This window comes from Lates calcarifer, unplaced genomic scaffold, assembly GCF_001640805.2.
Source record: "Lates calcarifer isolate ASB-BC8 unplaced genomic scaffold, TLL_Latcal_v3 _unitig_5776_quiver_344, whole genome shotgun sequence".
Lineage (NCBI taxonomy): Eukaryota > Metazoa > Chordata > Actinopteri > Centropomidae > Lates > Lates calcarifer.
In genome coordinates, this window is record NW_026117718.1 from 42,969 (window position 1) to 62,783 (window position 19,815).

At 41.6% G+C, this 19,815-nt stretch overlaps 2 protein-coding genes across 2 annotated transcripts; one reads left to right on the top strand and one right to left on the bottom strand.

Moving 5' to 3' along the window:
- Nucleotides 1-5,764: 5,764 nt before the first annotated feature.
- On the top strand, nt 5,765-13,226 carry LOC108876783 (zinc finger protein 70). The gene is made up of 3 exons (XM_018666515.2): nt 5,765-6,156; nt 7,902-8,269; nt 10,182-13,226. Exons 2-3 carry the CDS (start codon nt 8,053-8,055, stop codon nt 11,468-11,470), a joined length of 1,506 nt encoding a protein of 501 aa, XP_018522031.1. The 5' UTR covers nt 5,765-6,156; nt 7,902-8,052; the 3' UTR covers nt 11,471-13,226.
- A 1,810-nt stretch (nt 13,227-15,036) lies between these two features.
- On the bottom strand, nt 15,037-19,784 carry cabcoco1 (ciliary associated calcium binding coiled-coil 1). The gene is made up of 6 exons (XM_018666512.2): nt 19,637-19,784; nt 19,487-19,557; nt 18,827-18,996; nt 18,146-18,290; nt 16,862-16,934; nt 15,037-16,792 (listed from the first exon to the last, which is right to left on the bottom strand). The coding sequence occupies exons 1-6, from the start codon at nt 19,676-19,678 to the stop codon at nt 16,712-16,714; spliced, it is 582 nt and encodes a 193-aa protein (XP_018522028.1). The 5' UTR covers nt 19,679-19,784; the 3' UTR covers nt 15,037-16,711.
- Between the last annotated feature and the right edge of the window lie 31 nt (nt 19,785-19,815).

Here is a 19,815-nt window from a genome sequence, read left to right on the forward strand (position 1 = left end):
GTTAACTTCATTCAGAGTAAAGTGAAAGAGTGAATGAGATGTGCCATCTCAGTAACTGACTACAGATTTATGTAATAACTGGTCAGAGTCCAGCAGTGAGGCTAATATCTATATTTGAGAGTTAACTCATTTATTTAATACAAACACTTTTCTGATAATAGTCCACTAAATGTTCTTATTACAGAACTGACTAACCTGAATGATAAATACTGAGAAGACATTTGACAGTAGACAGTTATATATACAACTAAAACACAGAGCTGTTGACATCATAAAGCTAAAAGTCAATATATTGACTATATGACACCTTTTTGGCGACACTGGATGTATAACAATTTATTTTTCCACTGTGTTTTGCTTTGTTTTAATAAGGGTTTTTTTAAAAATTAAAAAATCAGGACTAAATTATAGTGAAAATGAGACTGGATGAAATACAGTGCTACATTTAGTTGGTAAGACTGTATTATGAACATGAATGTTGAATATATCTGTAAATGGCCTGAAACATCTGTGGTATCTGTTCTACAGTTTGTTCATATCACAGACACTAAGATCAGTGATGAGTTCATCATCAGAGAAATCCTCAGAACCAAAGCAGATAAACATATTTCTCTGAGTAATGTTCCTTTATAACTCTTTTATTTTCATTGTGTATAAAACACTAAGTTTTCTTTAGCACAGGTTATCTGACTTCTTCAGTAGGATAAACTGCAGTTCCAGCTCAGACAGACGTCAGACTCACATCCATCTGAACCATCTGAGTAATAACCATCATATTCCTCTGAGTATATTCAGATGGAATCAGATCAATGTGGTGTTAAAGCTGAGTTCAGGTTAAAGTCTCCTTGCAGATAAATCAGTCATTAAAGTGCATTAAATGACTGTGGTCTGTTCAGTCTCCTCTGATCTGTAATCACGGTCTAATAAAGTCTAATATTTGTACAGTGTATGAGTCCACAGCTGTGGTTCAGGAGTGTTTCTGGAGTTGCTGGAAAGTTCATCAGTCCTCCTCCTCCTCAGTTTCTCTTTGTTCCAGTGAATGTGTTTGTCTGTCCACAGCAGCAGGAGCAGGATATCCTGATGTTTCCACACACACAAATACACAAGCTCCTACAACACAATGCACCTCTCACACTCAGGCTGACTAAAGATTTTCTCCATTATGTTACCAGGCAGAGTGACTTGTTCCACCCAAAGAATACTCTGTCTACACACCATACAGACTCACAGAGCCCCTGTGTTCCCTCTGTTACACACTATGAAAAGACCACACACACACACACACACACACACACACACACACACATACACACACACACACGTACACACAGACAGTCACATACACTCATATGTATAACATGAGGGGAAAAAACTGATGATTGGCTAAAAATACACAACCTTCCTTTCTCTTAGAGAGATGCCCTCTCCCTCATAGAGACAAGCCCAAAATACCCCCCTCTTCACTTCATTGGGTTTTGTGGTACTTGGCATGCTGCAGTTCATCAGTAACACAAAGCTGGGGTATAACAGAGTCCCAGTCTGACCAACACACGGTGAGCAGCAGAGAGGAGAACTGCCTTCTACTGAGAGCTCAACAAACTCACATTTATTCAGCAACTTCAATTTCCTGCTGTATCACTGTAATGTGATTGGTGGAGTGGATCTGTGGACTGGTCCTGACAGGCAGTGATCAGGCTGCTTCACCCTGTCACTGAGTGCAACACTCTCTACATTAGTCTGTGACTCAGTGTGTATCCTTGGGCAAGATACTGAACCCCATGGTAACGTGTGGATGCTGACGTTAGAGCGCTTCATGTATAGAGCAAGTGCTGTATGAATGTGTGTGAGAATGGGTGAATGTGACCTGTAGTGTGAAGCACTTTGAGTGGTGGATATAACTAGAAAAGCACTATATAAGTACAAGTCCATTTACCATTCGGCTGTCATGGTAGATCTTACCAAACAAATGAGTAACTAATGAGTAACTAAGTGACCACAGTCTACCATACAGACAAACTGGGAGCCCTGGAAGTCTCTCAATCTCAGAGACTTGTCCTGTGTTGTAGATTACCAGAGTTTCAAACAGGTCATCCTTAAATGATCATGTGTGATCGAGTGAAACAACCCTCTACTGTTCACGTGTATGACACCATAGCTTTCTTCTCCTGTTGCCCTCACTGAGTTGTTCCTCAGAGATGCCTGAAATGTCAAAGTCAACAAACTTCTCTTGAGTGCTTCCACCTCTGTCAAACACAGGCAGGATAACACCTGCGCTAAAAGGTATGCTCCTTGATAACGTGAGACAGCGGACAGAGACACAGAGAGGAAGAGGTTGGATGTTGCGGTTGAGGAAAAAGTTCAGCATGTGTATATGTGTGTGTGTCTCCATGCATTTCCAAAACTCCTGTTACAGCAATATTAACACATGTGCAGCCTCATGCAAGGTTTGTGTGTGTGTGTGTGTGTGTGTGTCTTCTCACCTGGGCCATGGTGTTCAGCAGGACTCAGACTGGCTCCTGGTCTTCAGCATGGCTTGTGAAACCTGGGTCTTTGTAGATGATGGTGGAATTTTGTTGGTGAGGGTTCACTTCACACACACACACACATGCTCATACTCTTTAGTGTCGTATGGCTTGCTTTGCTGTGTTATAAACCCATGCGCTCACACAAATCACCTCCTCCTCCTGTGTGACAGCGCCGACCTCTGAATCGCCTGCTCGTGGAAACACAGTGTTTTCCTTCTTCCGTCTTCTCTGACCACAGCCTGAGTGTAATCCTCTGTCTGTCTTTTTTTTTCTACTGACACAGAAGGAGAGGATATGTTAGATGAGCGTGTCTTCCCTGCTTCAGTATGTGGTTGGCTGTAATCTGGGCTCATTCTGCTCCTGCCTCTCCTTTTCCTCCTCTCCTCGCTCTGCTCTCTCTCTCTCTCTCTCTCTCTCAGCTGCTCCCCTCCCCCCTCCTCCTCCTTCCTCCCATCCTCTAAACCCCCCCTGCTTTTTCCCTCCCTCACTGTATACAGCATTAGTGAGAGACAGGGTGAAGGGGAGGGGTGAGGGATCAGAGGGATAGAGTGTGTGTGTGTGTGTGTGTGTGTGTGTGTGTGTGTGTGTGTACCATGTGACCTGGTGGTGTAGTAGGATTCCCCCAGCAGCTGTCGCAGTCATTCCTTCATAGTGCTTCACTGTGAGCTTCACTCCTGCACTGTGAAACGGTATTGGTGAACTGTCAGTGGGGCAGGGACACTGACAACCAGCTGCTGCACAGACAAACACTGAGCATCACGCAGCTCTTTGTGTTGCTTTGACAGTCCACAACTTCATTACTTTGGCTCAGTCTCACAGCTCTCATCAACCTGCTCTGCATGGTGAAAACCTCTGTCCTCTACCTGCCCAGCAGACAGACACAGTCAGCAGCTAAAGAGACAGAGGTTAACCTGAGGAGGTGGGGGAGACCAAACACAGAGCTGAGAGAAGGGTGAATATTGTTTTTGAAAGAATGCTAATGTTGCTTCGTGTCTGCTGGAACTGTATGCAAACTCTTGCCATGACACTTTTATAAGGTGATGATATGTAATCTTATGTTAATATATGTCTTGTTGCCCCCAAGCGGCCAAAAACAAAATGTCTGTAAAACTATAATCACACCTTGGATGTTAGCTAATTCTAGTGGCTAATTCTGCACTCTGAGCTAACGGAAAGGTTTCCTTCTTTAGATGATGAACATTTTGTGCAGTTTACAGCACAAACACAACTCCATGTGTTGAACTTCTCATAAACTCTCAGGTATACCCATTTGTTTTCTTCCCTCTGTGTGTGGCTGCATCTCACAGATGAAAAGTATTTCCACATCATGTCTGAATTAACTTGTTAGATATTAACACCAAACCAAGCAGGTGGATACATTTCTGAATTTTGCAGACCTGTAAAACGCACCGACTCTACATTGAAACAGTAAAAGTGACCGGATCTGCCATTTTGAACAGTGTGTGTGTGTGAGGCGGCTGTGGCTCAGGAGGGAGAGCGATCGCTCTCCCCGGCTCCTCCAGTCCACATGCTGAAATATCCTTGGGCAAGATACTGAACTCCAAACTGCCTCCGATGTGTCATCTGTGTATGAATGTGTGTGTATGTGTTAGAGAGCTCTTAAATGTATAGAATGCGTGTGTGAATGGGTGAATGTGACCTGTAGTGTGAAGAGCTTTGAGCTTTGGTCGTCATGACTAGAATGACTTTAGGTTTGGGTCATGTTTCATGTTGTGGAGGTCTGTCGGACACATACTGCAACAAAAGAGAAGCAGAAGACAGAAATCACACAACGCTGACACAGTGGAAACATGTTACACATTCTGTTATTTCATAGAAACACACACATGGGGAACACAGTAACACACACAGCATCATTCTATCCTTGAGGAATGAGGAAGAGGACATCCTGTGGTGCTTCCCCTGAGCTGTGCAGCTGGAAACTCCCAACCCACAACAACACCCTCATTACTCCTGTTCTAACAGCAGCATGGCACACAGCCTGGCAAACAAACACTTATTTCATTAATGACTTTTATACTGATTTTTCTTTCTCTGAATGATTGCTCCTGAACAGTAGCTCCTGAGCACATCCCTATACCTTTGACATGGAACACTTCATTATTCAGCTTATCAGGGTCTATTAAAATCACCTGTCCGTTTATCAGTGCACTTTACTTTATGGATCACAGTGTAATCTCAGATGTTTCAGATAAGATGTAAAAAAAAAAGACTGAGGACAGACTATGGAAGGTGGACGGTGCCATCTGGTGTACAGTCCATGTACATGAACCTGTATGTGCAGAGTCCATGAACCTACAGACCACAAACTGACTGGACCTCAGACCTCAGAGACCAGAGCATGACTATGTTTGACTTGTTTTTTCTTAAATATTTTTTAAAAATCACGGTTTTCCAGAAGTGGCTCAACAAACGTGATGTTTCCATTATACTGATGTATTCAACCAGTGTGTAGGAAAAGCTCTGCTCACTTTATAATCAGACAGCCCGTGTGTGTCTCTGTCAGTAAATCAGTGTTAGGCTGCGGTCCAATATTCTTTTTTGCTTAGGAAGGTTCCTAACTGAGTGTGATGACCCGGAAGTACCTCAGTGCCATGATAAGAGCTGGTCCTATTCTCTAAATGTTAAGGAAAGGAGCTTCATAGCTTCCTATCTTATCTCCTTTAGCATAGGATACACTGGACCTTCCTTTACGAAAGAAAAGGAGAGAATGCCACCCCATAATTCCTTGTAGCTGCAGCGTTTAAAGCGCTCCGTCGTAGTTTAACTGTGACAGACCCACGAACATATCGAGGCTACAGAGCACCTGCTTAATGATTGTGACACGATCCAAAACTTGAAAATCCTTCCACCGTCTAAAAAAAACATTTTCTATTTAACAAACGTATAAAAAAGGTCAAAACGCCTGTAACAGGAAACCATACATTTCTGTCTGAATTTAAGTTACTCTGGACCCATCGCACAATTCCTTTTTTATCGTTAATGGCTCATTTGTTTCAATGTTATTATATTAGTAGTGTTGGACAGGAGACCTTATTGAGTTGTAGCCTACGGCACTGAGTTTGTTCTGTACGTCTTCCACGTTATAAATAAAGTTGGTTGAAAAGCCTGGTGTAAGTGCAGCCGAATTCTCTAAACACTCTTTTCCTAATTCCTTATCAGTTGTCCTTTGCATCTTTCCTTGACTTCATGACGCTGTCCATCGAGGTCAAGGAAAAGTGGTTAGAAAAGGAGATTATTTTGACTAGTTGACCGCAGCCTTAGATTCATGCTGCTGCTGCTGCTGAGAGAAGAGGCTGGTGTTGAACAGTAGGGGGCGGTGATGCTGCTGGTGGTGGTGAACATCAGGAGGAGAAGAACAAGGAGCTATGTTTTTAGCATTACGACATGTCAACTTGACCTGTGTGTGCTGTACAACGTAAAGCTGCAGTTAGCTGTGTAGCTGTTAATAGTGTCAGACCAGCAGTTAGCTGAGAAGTCAAGGTGTTTACAGCCTGTACCCTGAACGCAGCAGCTCCTGTCTGTATGAAGAGGCAGCTCAGACTGTTAGCCTGTCTGAGCTAAAGCTAACTCTGCTAAATGAGAGGGAGGAGAGCAGTGACTGAACAGGGTAAGGATGGAAATGTTGTTTTAACAGAGGATGGAATCAGTTCAGATGCAAATAGTTCAGTGTTTGATCGGTTCGCTCCAGCGTCAGAGTTACTGCGTCAGTACACCTGAGAGCAGCAACACCTGCTCAACATCCGATCTCAAAGACTAGTTGATATATTTGTGGAACAGCGGATAGAAAAGGGATAGTTCCTTTACACAATCAGAAAACACAACTCCTCAACAGTAAATTCTAATCTACCACAGTGTACAGTGTACAGTCTAATGTCTTTGTGTATGTATATAGGAATTGCTATGAAGCCATTCACTGGCTGTTATCATTGATATTTTAACCCAATTTGACTCAGACTTAGATTCCAAGTAAAACCATATCTGTAACAAATATTCATCAGCATGTTTTATTAGATAATGAACATGAGCTGACAGGATTTTACATCATATTAGACCTTTAGATAATTGCATCTTATTTTAGACTCTCCACATTAAAGGCTTTTAACCAATCATCTAATAAAACCCACACATATCACTTTCTGTTCAGGCAATGACAGCTGATCACTGTGGACTTTGTGCCACTGCCCTACTTGTTCTTTTGACTGCATTGCCAACTGGCAAACAAAGACACACAGAGTAATTCTTATGTACTGGTGTCGTTTTGTTATTTTTTTGTGTACATTTCGTGTTCTACACTAGCGCTGCAACATGATTACTTCCTCACCAGTTAATCTGCCAGGGCTCCAGACTAAACTGTTTCTACCAGTGGCACAGCTGCTCCTCACTGAAAATGTCAGGAGCACCACAATGTTCAATGAACCATATTCACATTTTTCCATCTTAACTGTCTTATTGATTCATGCTTTAGTAATAAATCGACAGTTTACAGAAACAACAATGTGCTATATCATTTAAAGGAAAATTTTTATTATCTACATGAAAGATTTGGTTTGCACATAAAAATAACTGGTTAAACAAGGCTTATAGTGAAGGGACTTGAACTGTGATTTGCTCTTTCTCTCAAAATCAAGGTGAAGCCATCAACCACCTCTATGCATTTTTAAGGGATTCACAACAGGAAAAGAACTAATTTATATTTTAAATACAACTCAACACTGTTTCTGGAGCAACAGCTGTAATGATGACAACAGCAGTGTCACTATAAGCTCAACATACTACTATAAGAAATCCAAAATGTCAGTAAAATATTGTTCCTGACAGTAACATACAGAATGAAGTTTAGAAAGACTGAAGAGCACAGACATCAGTCAGTATCTGTCCTCTGTCCTCCTCCCTCTGCTGCTGCTCTGATTCACTGTCTGTAGGTACCACTGGTTTATTTCAGCCAGTACAATTTACAAGAATCAGCCACATTTAATATCAAACTAAGGTAAACAGTCAGTCTACACGCAGGCAGCTTTCCCTTCAGCTTGTTCATAACAATTACCTTTCTGTGCTTGTCACACCGTACTGTAACCATCATCTGTTTCAGTTGTGTAAGAGGTCATCTTCCTAATATGTTTGTAAAAGTGACATACTGAACATTTTAAAGTGCTGCAGTGAGTAGAGAGGTATATTGTTCCCTCATTTTGTTACCTATAAATCAACAAGTAACACCATTGCTTTCAGGTGAATTAAAAAAGATGTTGCAGCCTTTTTGTATGATGAGTTTAAATGTACTTATGCTGAGAGCTTTATTTACATATTGATGTCACCATAATATAATATTCCTATGAATGTTTTTCAAATCTCCAGTTCATTGTCCTGAGTCTTGGTGGTGAATCAGATGTGGTTTCCTCACATGTCCAGAGCGACGTAGGATCTCAGGACGCAGAAAGTACCGGTGGAGCTGTGGAGCTCTCAGGACTGACGAGTGGGCTTCAGGGCTCACGTCTGCTTCACATCCATGTACTCTCAGTGTAGAGAACACCTGAGCATGGTGAAGTCAGGAAAGCTGGAGCTGCTGAGAGCGCTCATCAGGGAGTGTTTGTCTGCAGCTGCTGAGGAGATCTTCAGGATAGCAGAGAGAACCATCATAGAGTATGAAGAAGAAATGTCCTGTTCACAGTGGGTGGTGGACAGCCACCACAGACTGCTGGATGCTGCCGGCTCATGCAATGAAGGTCAGTTTTAAAGGAGATCATGACTTTGATCAACAACAGACACTGAGATGTCTGGGGTCTGAAAGAGTCCATGACAGGGACAGTGTGGTCAGCAGAACACTGGTATCTGTGAAACAATATTGTACACCGATCCATAACATTAAAACCACTGACAGCTGAAGTGAATAACATTCATCATCTTGTTAGAATACAATGTTCTGCTGAGGATCTGGATGTTACTTTGACACGTACCACCCACCTAAGTAAAAGTTGAGCCGACATAAGCCTGTACAGTTGTACTAAATTCCTAATTGAGGATGATGCCGTTGTTGTTGAATGGTGGTGGTGGTTTTTGTCTGGAGTCTCTTTGTCTGAAGTCTGTAGCAGATTTTCTTTGATGTTTCGGCTCATTGTGCTGCTGGTCTTCAGCTGGTGGACACACACTGTGGCATTATCCTGGAAGATATCTCAAGATTAATTTTCCCCTTGATGACGGTGAGCCGTCCAGTCCCCGAGGCAGCAAAGCCCCAGATCACGATGCTCCCTCCACCCCGCTTTACCTTTGTGATGAGGCTTTAATGTTGGTATACAGAACCCTTTTCTTCCTAAGCAATTCAACCATGGCTTCATTGGACCACAGAACATTTCTCTGGTAGTATTGTGGAGATTCAGGCTGCTGCATGGCAAACTTCAGGCCGCAGTGATGTGTTTTTGGAGGGCAGTGGCAGGACAGCATGCTCATGCTACATGCCTATGGTAGAGATGTTAGGCAGCTCCAATGATTTCCTGTTACTCTCACTTCTGGGGAGCGTAGCCACAGACATAAGTTGTCTCTGTTGAGAGACTCTGAGTTTTATGCTAATCAGCTCTTGATAGTAAGTCCTCTGAGCTCTTTTGAGGTCTGGTTCAACTTAAGGATCTTCTCTTTCATTAAAGCAGCTATAATCTATATTGTTATGATAGAACTATATGAAATGAGAATGTGAAAACATGACTGCAGCATGACTGTGTGAATGGAGTGTCTGAGAATTATCAGCTGAATCTGCAACTCCACTCCACTTTAACATACTTTTAGAGCTGAGTATTTTGTGTCCATATATTTGGTCTAGTACATTATGAGAAAACAGGAGGGAGCAGTAGAGTAGTATGGTAGTGGTAACAGAAGCTGAGGGGCAACCGAGAAGGTTTGAGTTTGTAAATGGCAAAGAGTCAATGTTGAGCTCTGTGGGTCAAAAGTGAGTTTAATGTCCAGCGTGTGAGCCTTTTGTGTTTGTCAGTTGTTTTGTACCGATCGTTTGTCTCTCTCTACAGAGGAGAAAGCCCTGTTTTACATGAAGACACTGGGCACCATGTAGACGTTACTAGTTTTTCAGGTTGAAGTTGGCTGGACCTGTGCTGGAGTTACATAATACGAGAGAGCCAACCAATAAGAGGGAGTAACCTCTCCCACACAAACAACTGTAGCAAAACTAAAAGGAAGGTCAGATGTCAATCAAATCTAGTCTTTACACTTGACTGATGGCAGTGCTGCCTCTACCAGTCACACAAAGACGTACAGGTTTATTTACAAGTAAATGAAGCTAGAATGTTCATGCACAGGGCTCAGTGTCATTTCATGTTTCTTGTAAGATTTCTGTTTAGCTACAGACTGGTACTAATGGTTCTAATTGACATGTAACTCTCAGAATCCAGTCCATCAAATATTGTCAAGTAGAATCAGTCAAATACCACGCAGTTTGTCACAATGTTTTCAAAATGTTACTCAAGTCTAAAATTGTGTTTTAAGGTAGCGATACAGGAAACTAACCAGTGTAAAAACTCTATGATGTCAGGTTGACTTAAACTACATGAATCATCCCTTCAGAATGTCCAGCTCCTACTGTAACTCACAGGAACATCTGTAAAATTAATGAAGTCTTTCATTTTGCTTCAGACGTTCTCCAGATGTCTACCTCTGACGTGAAGCTGCAGTGTGGCCAGCAGCAGCCTCCTGCCAGTATCAGTGTGAGCTGGGAGGAACCAGACAACACCATGTCAGAGCCAACACAGGACCGTCACAACCTGAACACCACTCATCCACAGGCTTCTTCTGCCAGTGAAAATGATCAAAGTGATCAGGAGATACTGATTGATATTGATGAAGATGAGAATGTGAAGCAGGACTGTGACCTGAATGTGAAAATCCTCAAAGTGAAGAAACTGTTTAAATGTCCTGTTTGTTTCAGTGGTTTTTCCTCCAAAAAGACGATGGTACGACATGTCAGGAAGCATCCAGAGGACAAGTCCTCTTCTTACCAGTGCCAGTTCTGTGATCGCTACTTCTGCCACAAGTCTGAATTCATAATTCACACCAGGATACATAAAGGCTCCAAACCATACAAGTGCCAAGACTGTGACAAGAGCTTTGATCAGAGAGACAGTCTGTTCATTCACAGACAGAAACACACTGAGAAGAAACCGTATCTGTGTTGTAGTGAAAAGGTGGATGCAGAAGCTCACCTCAGATCGATGACACCTGTCAGTAAGATGGAAGAAGAACTGGACTTGAGACAGGATGAATCTGGCATCAAGACATTCCCACTAACTATCACTCCCTATGACAGGAGTGAGTTTGATCAGGAGTCTCTGCAGCCCCTGTGTCTGTACCAAATCCAGACTGTTGCTGACATAGATAAAGACTCTTCAGTTGCTCTTACAGTGGACCACATTAATACTGAGCCAATTGCAGACGCCAACACAGATGATCAGCTCCTCCTTTCAGTGAACGCAGGTGAGCAGGGCGAAGGTGAGATAGGGCCCAACCATCTCAGCATAAAGAACATTCTGCCGAGGAGACCTTCAGGAAAATCCACCGAGCTCGTTGTGCAGTTTGAAGCAGGAACAGCACAGAAACCCTACAAGTGTCCTTGTTGCACCAAATGTTTCTCCTTGACTAAGACTTTAGTACGACATGTGAGGATCCACACAGAGGACAAACCCTATCAGTGCCAGTTTTGTGGGCGAAACTTCTGCCAGAAGTCAGATCTGGTCAATCATACGAGGATACACACGGGGGAGAGACCCTATCAATGCCAAGAATGTAACAAGTCCTTCGCACAGAAAGGCAACCTGGTGGTCCACATGAGGAAACATACAGGAGAGAAACCATATCAGTGCAAAGAGTGCAGCTGTAGCTTTGGTCAGAAGTCATCTTTAGACTGTCACATTCAGAGCCACAGATAGTTCAAAAGTTTGTCACTGTGTTGGGACAGTACACTGTACCAAACCTCAAAATGTGCAAGTAGTGCCAGGAGTTGAACTGGGATTTGTGAAGCTTTCATATCCAATGATGACCACACAGTGTTTTTTTCATCATTTTCATCATTTTCTGACACGTCCTGTGCATTCCACAGACAGGTAACACTGCTGTGATTACTGACTGTGAATTCCACTTAATATATATTGAATACATAATAAAGGGATTGAGGAGGATCATCTTCTGTGTCTCTGTGATATGTGACTTCAGATAATGTTACGATGGAGAATCTGGTTCCAGATGTGTGTTCAGGATTTATCCAGGTTCTCTGTACAAATGTGTTTGAGTTTGGAAATTTCAGAGAAAGAAAGTTTTCATTTTTGTGATGCCTGTTTTTCTTAATTACACAAATCCCAGTGATGTAATGATTTTACTGTGTTATATACATTTCTATATAAACTATTAAAGTTCCAATGTAAAACCAAGCCTGCGTTTCATAGCATCTGGTCAGTGTATCCTAGAGAAAGTTGGTTGTACGTGCAGTTAGTGCAAGTGCATTACACAAAGACATTTTAGTGTTTAGACCTACAGTTTGTGTGGTTTCACATCATATTAGAGGAAGAATCAGAACAGGGCATCCTGCACTGTGTGTGGTATTTCCTGAGGAAAAATAAAAGTGCAAAAGTACATGAGACTACATACACCACTGTCATTTTCTTCCAACCTCAGGGAACTTGTCTGTAATCTTTTCATCCACCAGAATACACACGTAATGCTCCTGTCACACTGACACTGTGCAAGATAACACAGGCTGCTGTGGGCCGCAGCCAGCACCGACAAAAATAAACCCAGAACTACCTACATTGACTCACTTTCAGCCCTTTTTTCTGTGGAAAGCCCGCCTCCATATTCGCCTCCCAGCCAATCACAGGCAGCTGGCATGACGGACAGGCTTCACCACATCTAAACTGTCAACATGTTCATTAACCCTGGACAGACCCTAACAGTACTTCACCCAAACAGTCTGAACAACATCTCTTCACTAACCCAACACTAACATACATATAACATCACAGTCTGTCACAATATAATCATTTGTAAGACCTGCCTTTATTTTGAAATTCCCCCAGCATGTCTTCCTCCACCTGAGTGCATACACCTCCAAACAAACTGAGAGGTGATTAAATGAAGAAAAATATCACCTGTATCCAAAGGTGTAGTGTGTGGCTATGATACAGAAGACTGTTATACCTTTGTTATTATTACTAAGTTCTAAAAATATTTAGTTTGACTCTGAATAGACAGGTTTACACAATATCCTGCTTTAATGTTACAAATATGAATTTAATCTTCTTTCAGTTTTCTTTTATAGAAGGTGAAAAATGTAATGCTCAGTATATCAGACTGGTTCTTTATAGTGAAAAGGAGTTATCTTTTTTATTAAAAGAGAAGGTTGTTTTTCATTTAAATGTCTGGTTGAGCTCAGGAATAAAAATGTCAGATGATATTTTAGTTGCCTTTTTGCGATTTGATATGAATTGAAGTGATTGTGTTAAATCATGGTAAATGGACTGTACTTATGTAGCGCTTTTCTAGTCTTTTCGACCACTCAAAGCACTTTACACTACAGATCACATTCACCCCATTCACACACATTCATACAGCACATATTCTATATATTTAATGTGCTTTCTAAACACATTCACACACATTCACACCGATGTGAAACACACACATCAGAGGCAATTTGGGGTTCAGTATCTTGCCCAAGGATACTTCGGGAATTGAACCACCGACCTTCTGATTGGTGGACGACTGCTCTACCTCCTAAGCCACAGCCGTCCCCTAATCAGCAGATGCTATCGTCTCATTTCGATCACCGAAACCAAGAGTGACAAGAGCTTTCTACAACTTTTTCATTCATCTCATATTTTTTGTTTGCTTCCTAAGGAGTTTCTTGTTTAAACCTTCTTTTACTGCACATTTCTAAAATCCCTAATTACATCCACCCAGTCCCATTTGTTTTTTGTCACAGAAACTACTCAATTCAAATCAGTTTTATTTATATAGCACCAAATCACAAGAGAAATGATCTCAAAGCACTTTTCATATAGAACTTTCTTCAAGGGGGTGGGAGGGGGTGGAGCAACAAAACGGCAGTCAGGGTCAGGCTAGAACTCATTCAAACATCCTGCCAAATGGAAGGCTGAGAGCACCCAGCACACGGAGTGGAGTTTATTATCTGTTGTGCAGTTTGCAATAAAAACACAGCATTTTATCATTTATTTGAGTTATATGCATTTTAGATACAGTTAAACCTTATGTCAGTGAAAAGCTGACCACATACTGTACCAACAGTAAGCTACTGAAATATCTCTACACTTTGGTAAAACTATAAGGAACGGAGACATATAGGCTTTCAATATAAGCTCATCTATTATTTACAGATGTTAAAATCCCATCTGAAATGCCTGCATTATTCATGTGCTCTGATTGTGTGGTGAGACACTCCTTACTGTTGTTCCAGATGTTTACCTCTCACTGTACAACTACAGACTGAGTGCTAATGTCAGAACATACTATCTGAAATGCTCATGTGTCTCATAAATCACTTTTAATGACTGTTTTTAATCAGAACCTTGTTTTACAACAACTCCACTTCTGTCATGGCCCACCTCCTGAGTGACTCTGGTTTTGCAGTTTCTGTTGTAAACTTGTATTTTCTCCTGTGTTTATCATAGCTTTTCAGTTTTTGATTTTAGTTTGAAATTATTATTCATCTTATTTCATGTATTTCTGGTGTTTGTTTTGTGTGTGTGTGTATGTGTGTGTGTGTTCTGGCTTCTTGGTTGTATTTTGGTATTCTTGTGTCTCTGGTGTCTTTGTGCTTCCTGTTTGAAATTACTGTCCTGTTTTTTTTTTTTACTTCCTGTCTTTGTCTTGTTTTCCCTCCTTTTTTCAGTCTCACCTGTGTCTCGTTGCCAGTTATCCCATGTGTATTTATAGCCCTGTCTCTATGTTGGAGCATTGAGCTTCTGCTCTGTGTTCTCTCCTGTGTCTATTGACCTCCCTTCTTTGGATCTTTGTGTTTGTTTGACTTCTAGCCTTCTAATGAATAGTATGTCTTTTGTTATTTTAGGTTTTCCTAATAAACCAGTGAACTTTTCAAGACAGAGGTCTGTACTATGAAGCAGGATTTGTGGTTAGCAAGGTAACTTCAGGTTCACTTCTTATCGGGGTAAATCTCCATGGTAACTGATGCTGAATGGCTGCTCCGGGGCAGGTTAACTTCAGAGGATCAGATCAAAACCTGTCAACAACCCAGCCACTGACCAATCAGATCAGTGGAAAATTAGCATTGTCATTGCAACAGGATCCTGACAGGAACAGAGTTTCCAATAAAGTGACAGATAATAAAGATCAATAGATGTTTTTATAGATCAGTGAATGGTTTTGTTCCAGTCTTTCCATATGTCCACACACAGCTTCTAACAACAGAGAGTTATCACACAAATGATCACTGACTGTTCTATCTTCATTTGATAGACTTTTATCTTCACACTGTTGAATATTTCCCACAATTCTAAATGAACATTTCAGTCAGATGGAGCTCAGACATGAACTCTCTCCTCTCCATTAAATATGGTCCATTTCTCTCGACACTGATCCTTTTGTGTTCTTATCCTATGAGTCAGATGTTCAATAACAAATATTTTTATTTAATTATATTATTATATTAACTAGAATTTTCATCTATTCCTCTTGTGTTGGTGATTCTGCCTTACCCCATTTCCTTGTGATGGCCTTTTTATAAGCTGCTAATAAGATTTTCAGTAAATATCGGTCTTCTCCTAATACAGTATCTCCTGTCATATTACAAAAATACAACATCTTACATGATACTGGTATATCATAGCCCAGAATTTTAACAATAATTAAGTGAACATTTTCCCAAAACTGTACAATTGTAGGACACAGCCAAAACACATGAGAATGGTCTGCATTCACAGCCCCACACTGTCTCCAACATGGCTGAACTATGGACAAGGATTTGTTCTTAATTTTGGATGTAACAAAAAATCTAATTATATTCCTCCAACAGTGTTATGTTCATCTGCATCACGTATTCAGAATAACACAGAAAAAATCACCATTAGACTAAAGAGCAAAAACACTCACTTAAGTAAGAAAAAAATATTTTTGCACTTATTTACAAGAGATTCCTGAGCCTGACTTTGATCAGTGGAAATTATTTCTAGTGTTTCTATTCTAGTCATGTGATCATATTGTTCACATTTCACCTTGTTAAATGTCATTTTTGGACAATGCTAGAACTGAGCCAGCATGCAGCTAGCAGTTACTTCTAATATAATATTAGGTTTCTTACTCATGGTTCTGACAACGCTGCTTTTAACTAACAACGCCGCCTCTTTCACGTGAACCATCAGGAAATCTTGGGTTGACTTAACAAACCAGCATCGTAAGACCGCTTAGTCAGACTGTGGTTGGTTAGTGAAGCCAGATAATGAAAAGATAGACATTATATTCATAGAGAGAACCGGTTTATCATTATTTTTTGTTAAAAGGTATCCCATCTACAGTGAAGGGAAAAAACACTTCATTGTGTCTAATGGTGTGTTCCAGTTGTACGTGAAAGTCGGAATTTCCGAATTCCAAGTCAGAAATTTCAACTGGAACGCCCCCTGAAGTCGAAATTCCTACCCAGAGAGCTGGAGCAACCCCACCAACCCTGACATAAACTTTCAAGATGGCTGGTACTGTCATCCAGAGTAGTGAACACTGATTTCACTGTTTATAGCAGTTCTTCTGTCTTATAGCGCCACATTAAGTCGGTCATACAGATAGTACTGTTCATCTGTGGACATGCTGCTATGCTGTTTGTATGGGCAAAACACCATGTAGAGCGTTGTTATCAACTGGTATTGCTAACAGTGGTTAGCAGTGACAATGGTTAGTCCAGGATATGTTTGAAGCGGTTCACGTTCATGGCTTAATGTTTCTTTTTCCTCCAACAATTAAATTTGGACAACTTTTTAAGAATGTTCTGAAGAAACAAAATGGAGGGACTGTTTATGTTCATATGATTCCATTTACAGACAGTGCCCTGCTGTGGACAATAAAGGAATTACATTTCACAACTCCCACTCATTGTCCATCCACCCAGTTCTCATCACTGGCTCATTGTTGTGGATATCAGGAGGGGCTGCTTACTGGAGGTAGAGATGAGTGGAAATGCCTTCCTCCAGTGGGGTGAGAGCATCCTGACACCTGAACACCTCAGTGGTCCTCTGGAAAACAACATGTTTCAAATATTGTTTGAAGGAATCCAGACACAGACACAGGAGTCACCACCTTACCTCCGTCCCTGTCAGCAGCTCCTCTCTGGGCATGGTGAGGAGGAGCTCGTAGAGTCTGTACCTCTGAAACAAACTGCAACCAACACACACAGTCAGCTGCCACACCTTCATTATTCAAACACAATACTTACACAAATTACACAATAACATCACCAAAGACTGACTATAATTCTAAGAATGTGTTTTTCCTCAGCACACTGTGATGAATAAATTTTGCTGAATTAGTGTTACTCAGTGAGGAGAGTAACCAAGTACATTTACTGTACTCAAGTACTTTACATAAGCACATTTTGAGGTACTTCCCTTTTTCTGATAATTGAGAATTGAGAGTAGTTAAATGAGCTCTACCAAACCAGTTATAAAATTAAAACGCTCTTCAATGAAAATTATCCAGTATAATATTGTAAGATTCTGATGGGGTGCATTCTGGGTAATGAGAACCTTTTGAACCTTTTGAAACATTTTGCTGATAACGTTGTCCTGTTTTTTTTATATGTAGCTTAGAATGCAGGACTTATATTTGTAATGGAGTACTTTTATATGATGGAACTTTTACTTTAACAACATGGTACTTCTTTCACCACTGTAATTGTCACCCACTACATCCTGGCCACAATAATCACACATGACATACTGAAACGTTTCTGAAAGAACAGAATAAAATAGTCAGGACGTAGTCAGGTCTCAGACAGGTGGTGTTGTCATTTCAGGTGATTCTGTGAGGGACTGAGAAGCCAAGCCAAGTCCCTTGTTTTATAAACTTGCTGTGACAGCTCTCAGCATGTGTTACCAGTTTGTCCAGAAGGAACCCAGTCAACATGTCCACCACCCACACTGCCAGTGACAGTCTGACATAAAGACAGAAAGACATAGAGACTCAAAATCTGTTGACTCCATACACTGTAGGCCACCTGTGTGCTATTAGTAAGGCCAATGAGGGCAATGCATAGAGCCAGTTAACCTCAAGACTTGTTTAAGGATCCCCTTACAGTATGTAGATTTATGACTGGACCAAACAGGTTGATGTGTAGAACAGGCTGCCATGTTTGATCTGTGTTAACTATGCAGGTTAAACATTGGTTAGCCATTGTGATCCACATGGGGCCAACATGGGACAAATGGATGGACACATTTTCATGCCAGTGTATCACTAACCCATGCTGGGCCCACATGGACATGTTGACAGGGAGTTAGACTAGGTATGCATTTGTAACCTTTCAGACACCTTTGAATCAAAGCTTGGAAAACTCTCTGCATACAGTCATTTTCAGATTTTCTTTTTACCTGTTTCTGATGTAACTTATGAACTCACTGGCTTCTTCTCTGTCCAGAAGTGATGTGGTTTCTTCCTCTGAGGTTGAGCACTGGCAACCAGCAGCTAAGGCCTTAGCAAACTCCATCACGTTCTCTACTAAACTCATCTGTTTCTCTGGAGTAGGATGAGAAAACACTGATTAGTGCTGTGATTCTGATATGTCAGAGAGTAAACAGTGTAATGCATTTATCAGTCGTTTCAGCACCATAGCAACACACTGTACAGATCAAGTGCTCATATAGTAAGTTCTGTTTTAATTCACATTCACTCGTATCTCAGGAAGAAGGGACAGTGGCACAATCTGCTGCAGTCTAATGTATTATCTCTACAGTCATGAGTCCTGACAGAGCTCATTCCTCTGAGATGTTGTATTGGATTGTTTTAGATTATACAGATATAAACTGGTAAGTGCAGAGCTGTGTCTGAGGCAAGCAGAGATGCAGAGACAATGGCAAAGTCTGGTTGATGATGAAGGTGGCTGATGTGTGAATGGTTGAAGGTGGTGTAGAGAACAGGTGGAAACAACTGGGAGGTGGAGCTGGCACTGGAGTCCAGTGAGTAAACTTAATAATCTGGTGTCAAGTGGAAGGTGAGTCGGGGTTCTTGCCCTGAGGCTTGATGAGATGATCGAGAACAACCCCCACCCTCACCTCTAATGTTGTCCAGCAGCATGTGTAGTACAGTCATGGTGAAGGAGGTCTGTGTGGGGGTGAGGTTGACATCTTTAGCCCAGCAGAAACCACAGACATAGTAATCTAGCAGGGCAGCTTCCTTCATACAGGTCTGATGGTCCCTGAAGCCCAGGATCCCCCTCAGCTCCCTACAGACAGCACACAGCTCAGAATCTACATCTCAGTGACAGTCACTTCAATGCAGTCACTCCTCAGTAACAATTACCTCTTTCACATGAACTCATTGTTAGCCAGGGTATGAAACTCAGAGCCAGCTGAGAACCAGCTTTATCACACAGCTTCATCACACAGCTTACTGCCAGATAACCCAGAGGCAGATGGACTGGCTTGAACTGGTGTCCTGTTACAGGAACCCATTTAACTTTACAGAGGAAGTTAGCACAGCAACTGGTTCATAAAAATCCTCGGGGCAGAGTCCTTTAACCCTGTCCACTCCTTTAGACCAGCAGATGATCAGAAGCACACAGGGTGCCTTCAGCTTCAAACATTTGGCTTCAGTACAGGTTAAAAACAACACAGACAGAGAGCTAATGTGCACAAACATAGACTGAAAACACAGACAGTGATTCGACAATCAGACGGAGCTGTTAGCTAGCTGCTGTTAGCAGGGCTACTCACGACTGAAGCTGGTGTCCGCTCAGCTGCTCATCTGCGGCCAAAGCCTCCCACTGCTCTGACACACCGGCTCTCTACAATAATAAAACCAGAGCTCAACAATGTCGCAGTCTGATAAACCGACCACACACGCACAGAAAGCTCAGTTATTACCTGTAGTCCCGTCTTTTCACGACGTGTTGCTGCTCCGGACATGTCGACGCTCTGGTCGTTGCCATAGAAACACTCAGAAGATCTGTGTTTCCCTCAAACGTGTAGTAAGAGTGATAACTCCTAATAGAAGCTATAGTGTACTCACACATTCTGTATGTTAGTGCATGGATTGCGGGGGG

What these genes read in the sequence shown, in the direction of transcription:
- cabcoco1 (XM_018666512.2), bottom strand. Translation starts at nt 19,678, where the DNA reads ATGTCCGGAGCAGCAACACGTCGTGAAAAGACGGGACTACAG. An exon ending in GTGAAAAGACGGGACTACAG is followed by an intron (nt 19,558 to 19,636) that starts GTAATAACTGAG and finishes TTATTATTGTAG; the next exon opens with AGAGCCGGTGTGTCAGAGCA. An exon ending in AGCGGACACCAGCTTCAGTC is followed by an intron (nt 18,997 to 19,486) that starts GTGAGTAGCCCT and finishes TGCTGTCTGTAG; the next exon opens with GGAGCTGAGGGGGATCCTGG.
- LOC108876783 (XM_018666515.2), top strand. Translation starts at nt 8,053, where the DNA reads ATGTACTCTCAGTGTAGAGAACACCTGAGCATGGTGAAGTCAGGAAAG. An exon ending in TGCCGGCTCATGCAATGAAG is followed by an intron (nt 8,270 to 10,181) that starts GTCAGTTTTAAA and finishes ATTTTGCTTCAG; the next exon opens with ACGTTCTCCAGATGTCTACC.